General features: G+C 49.9%; 1 protein-coding gene across 1 annotated transcript; it reads left to right on the top strand.

Annotated features, from left to right (window-relative positions):
* Nucleotides 1-1,107: 1,107 nt before the first annotated feature.
* LOC308381316 (terminal nucleotidyltransferase 5A-like) lies at nucleotides 1,108-2,968 on the top strand (the record flags this gene model as incomplete). Its single annotated transcript, XM_080858867.1, has 2 exons — nucleotides 1,108-1,545; nucleotides 2,183-2,968. 2 exons carry the CDS (start codon nucleotides 1,108-1,110, stop codon nucleotides 2,966-2,968), a joined length of 1,224 nt encoding a protein of 407 aa, XP_080714993.1.
* Between the last annotated feature and the right edge of the window lie 1,544 nt (nucleotides 2,969-4,512).

Raw genomic sequence — 4,512 nt, 5'->3', positions numbered from 1 at the left:
ATTCTGGCATCAAACTCGTTGGGCTTACTACACATGTAGCATTATCCATGTATTATGGACATACAGAAAGTCTAAAGTGGCGAGAACTTTTTTCTAACACCCACGCGTGGTTAAAAAGACTGCTGTCTGTCTTAATGAAGTGGAAAGTATACGTGGGAGGGTTCATGGGGTGGATACCTGCTTCGATCAGTGACACTGACTGGCTAAAGTATATGTCAATCAATTCCGCTTTGCGCTGCGCTTCGGTAGTCGCTCTCCACTTCTCAGATGCTTGCAGGCGCACCTTAAACAGGGCAGTGATGGCTTAAGGCGCACTCGAAACAAAAAAAATAAACAAAACATCAAGATGTAAAGTAAAGGTAAGTAAAAGTACTCTTCGGAGTACAACGTGCATCAGTAGCAACAATGCATGCTAAAGTTACTGTTGTGGGGATACAGGGGAACTTTATACCGGAAGGATCTAAAGCGTTATCAAAACGCACCTATAGCTTAAATTGTCGTTTGTTTATTGTTTTCAGGTTCTTTCAATTGCCATGATGTAAAATATTTAGAACAGAATGTGACAAGGTGTTTTGGTACTTTTCTGCAGTGCTCATCTTAATCATCAGCTGCCTCCACTGAACCATATGGCGTCACAGACGGAACCGATTGTCCACGGGGCGCGCACAGTCGCCGGACTGTGATCCTCACGGGCGGAGACAGGCCCGTGAGACGCGTGAAAACTAATCAGAAAAGGTTTGGCAGTGGAGAAGTGAAGCAAAGTGACTAGAGTAACAGCGACAGGAAATACACTGGCTCGCACACACTTGCGCTAGCGCACAGCTGGAACTGGCCGCCAGAGCGCACAGCAAAAGACAGGCACGGATACAAAGGCACGACGGCACAGTTCACTCCAGGCCACCTGGAAGATGACCAGGCCAGAGATGTAATCATATTTTTCACCGAAGAAAAATCGTTATCGTAAAACAGCAGTGGGGCCGTTGTTTTTGCAACACACTGATGTGTCCACGTTGGCGCACGAGCACGCCATCACTTCTTATTGCTCTTACCAAAGAGTGAGGGTGAGAGCTACTTTTCCTTGGCAATTTAAACACTCCTTGCACACAAATGTCGACCTCAGAACCAAAGATGGAGGAAGGACGAAGTGGGTGCAGCTCCCCGGACGGAGAGAACAGTCACCTAAGTGTGCTGAACTGGGAACAAGTGCAACGGCTAGACACCATCCTGACGGAGTCCATCCCTATCCACGGCCGCTGGAACTTTCCCACGCTCGAGATGAAGCCGAGGGACATAGTCAAAGCCGTCCGCAGCCGCATGGAGGAACGGAAGATCCCCGTCCATGAAGTGCGACTGAACGGTTCGGCGGCTAGCCACGTACTGCATGAAGACAACGGCTTGGGGTACAAGGACCTCGACCTCATCTTCTGCGCGACTCTCACAGAGGAAGAGCAGTTTCAGACCGTGAAGAATATTGTTTTGGATTGTCTCCTGGACTTCTTACCCGAGGGTGTTAACAAGGACAAGATAACACCGATTACTTTGAAGGTAAAATGGATGTTTGTTTCTCTTAGTTGCACTTATTCCCCCCTTATTGTTCCTCGCATACCCTGCAGCATATTTAGTTCAGTGTGACATTGTGTGCGTTTTATTTATGTGCGTACGTTCATAGAAGAAAGTGAAAGAGGAAAGTGAGTCGGGTGGCGACTGGTTTAAAAAAAAAAAACGGAAATACAAACCGGCGGTTTCTACTACAAAGAGGATTGTTGTAATCCGATTTCAAGCGGATCCCATTAGCTTGCAAAAGGCCGCCCACCTAGATATCATGGCCTCTTGAGCAGAACGGCCAACGATTCTCTCACGATTTAATTACGATTAAACAAATTACCCAACACACGCAATTGAAAGGCATTATCAAGTTCAATGTTAAAATCTTGGCTCAGAGCCTTGAGTGAAGTCTCCCCCTCTACTCCAGACCATCATAATCTCAGATAATTTGAGGGAAATAAGTTTCATCATTCTGAAAGCTACTCAGTTGTTCACACTCCTGCTTTCATTCATTCTCATTTGAATCATAACATGCAACATTTGATGCACGTCCCCAAATGTTTCACAACTCTTTCTCTACCACCACCACCCACCAACCCCCCCCCCCCCCCCCCTCCCTCTCCCCTCTTAATCTCAGGAGGCCTATGTGCAGAAGATGGTGAAGGTGTGCACAGCCTCGGACCGCTGGAGCCTTATCTCCCTGTCCAACAACCGTGGCAAGAACGTGGAGCTGAAGTTTGTGAGCTCGCTGCGGCGGCAGTTCGAGTTCAGCGTGGACTCCTTCCAGATCCGCCTGGACTCACTGCTGTTGTTCTACGAGTGCTCGGAGAACCCCATGGCCCAGACGTTCCACCCGACCATCGTGGGCGAGAGCGTGTACGGCCCATTTGTCCAGGCGCTGGATCACCTGCGGCACCGGCTCATCTGCACGCGGCGGCCAGAGGAGATCCGCGGCGGAGGCCTACTCAAGTACTGCCACCTGCTGTCGCGGGGGTTCCGTGCGGCCTCGCCAGACGACATGCGCAGCTTGGAGCGCTACATGTGCTCTCGCTTCTTCATCGACTTCCCGGACATGGCCGATCAGCGGCGCAAGCTAGAGTCCTACCTGCAGAGCCACTTCGTGGGGCGCGAGGAGGGCAAGTACGAGTACCTGAGCATGCTGCACGGCGTGGTCAGCCAGAGTACGGTGTGCCTGATGGGACACGAGAGGCGGCAGGCCCTGGGGCTCATCTCCACGCTGGGCGTGCGGGCGCTGGCGGAGCAGAACGCACTGCCCAGCGCTGCCAATGTCACCTGCTACTACCAGCCTGCGCCCTACGTCGCCGACAGCAACTTCAACAACTACTACGTGGCGCAGGTGCAGACGGTCTATGCCCCGCACTATCCACCACACCGCCCCACACATTGGCTGCCCTGCAACTGAATGTGTGTATGTTTTGTAAAGAGAGATTCACCGGTGGCTGCTTCTGTGGTGCAATATGCTGGTGTCACAAACAGCACCACACAGTACCCAGCTTCGGGGAGGGGGGGGGGTTAGGGTTAGGGGTTGACTTCCCTATTATTTTATTTTCTTTTGTAGAATCCCATCCATACGAAGAGGGAAGTACAAAAAATGGGCTAGTGTTCTCTTGTGGAGCTAGGGGTTCAAGCAACTCAGTGACTTTGTGGCAGCTCTCTGTGGCATTTAATGAGAATGCATTAGAGAGATAGAGAGATGGATGCTCTTCCCTCTCCCTCATCTCTCTATCTCTCTCACTCTTTTTCTCCAGTCTGAGGAGAAGAAGGAGTGTAACATTTTTAGTTTTTATTAGTTTTGAAAGCTTGTTTTCTTGGACTACTCTCAATAGTACACACATGTGCACAGACACAAACACACAGACAAGCTGCATTTGGAAAGCAGAAAGAGGAAGCTGAATAGTTTGCAAAAATGCAGTCAAGCATTTTATTTTTACTGCGTGCATCCTGGGAAAAACCAGAAGTGGGACTTTTCCAAGAATGCATCCAATCAAAGTACGACAAAGATAAGTTGAAAAAAAGGACAATCTCATCTGCAACGATTGCAAAACCAAAGAAACATTGACAGCAATGATGAGTGCATACACGGGCCTTCAAGTGCCTTAATGTGCCTCAAGAAGGCGACGCAAACAGCAATGCAATGCGGTGATCTGAGTGGGGAAGCTCAGAATTTGTATTTGATAAATAGACTTTGTGTGTGAGAATGAGTGTTTATAGAGACACACATAGAGGGACAACCAGAGAGAAAACGAGAGACAAAGATAGAGAGAGAGAGAGAGAGAGTGAGAGAGAGAGAGAGAGAGAGAAAGAGAAAATGCAGTAATGTTGGGCTTGTTGTTAGTAACCTGTGAGCATGTTTTACGCAGACTCCTTAGTCTCAGGGGATCAGTGGAGATCTCCGACAGGAAGGAGCAAGCCGATCACCGGGCATGACCTTCTGGCTACTGCCACCATTGGCTTATAACAAAAAGTTGGTCAAGGTAGAGATTTGGGTGACTGTGACTGTGATGTAATCTAGATGCACCAGACAAGAGAGAGAAACACCCAGAGGAGTGAGACAGAGGATTCAAGATGCTGATGGGGGGGTTGGGGGGTTGGGGGGGGGGGGGGGGGGCAGAGGACAGTACGGTGAGGATCGATGAAGCTTCAGTAGGACCCAGGCAGACACACACACACACACACACACACACACAGCAGAAGGGTCGAGAAAGGGGGTGGGTTTGAGGAGGATAAAAAAAACTGTGAAGATCCATGCGGCTTCACTAGGACCCGGGGTTAATCGGTGCCTCGGATAAACAAGCCCCTCAGCTCTCCCGAAAAAGTCGATCCCAGACCAGTAGAAGGCTCAGCTCCGGGTACGTCATCGCAGGGGAGGTGTCTGCCTCAGCAGGTCTGAGACCAGTGAGAGCTCCTCTGACCGGCTTGTCCTCCAGGCTCCAGCTTAGCCAGGAT

This window comes from Sprattus sprattus (assembly GCF_963457725.1).
Source record: "Sprattus sprattus genome assembly, chromosome: 2".
Classification (NCBI taxonomy): domain Eukaryota; kingdom Metazoa; phylum Chordata; class Actinopteri; order Clupeiformes; family Clupeidae; genus Sprattus; species Sprattus sprattus.
This window is presented reverse-complemented; position numbering and strand designations above follow the sequence as displayed.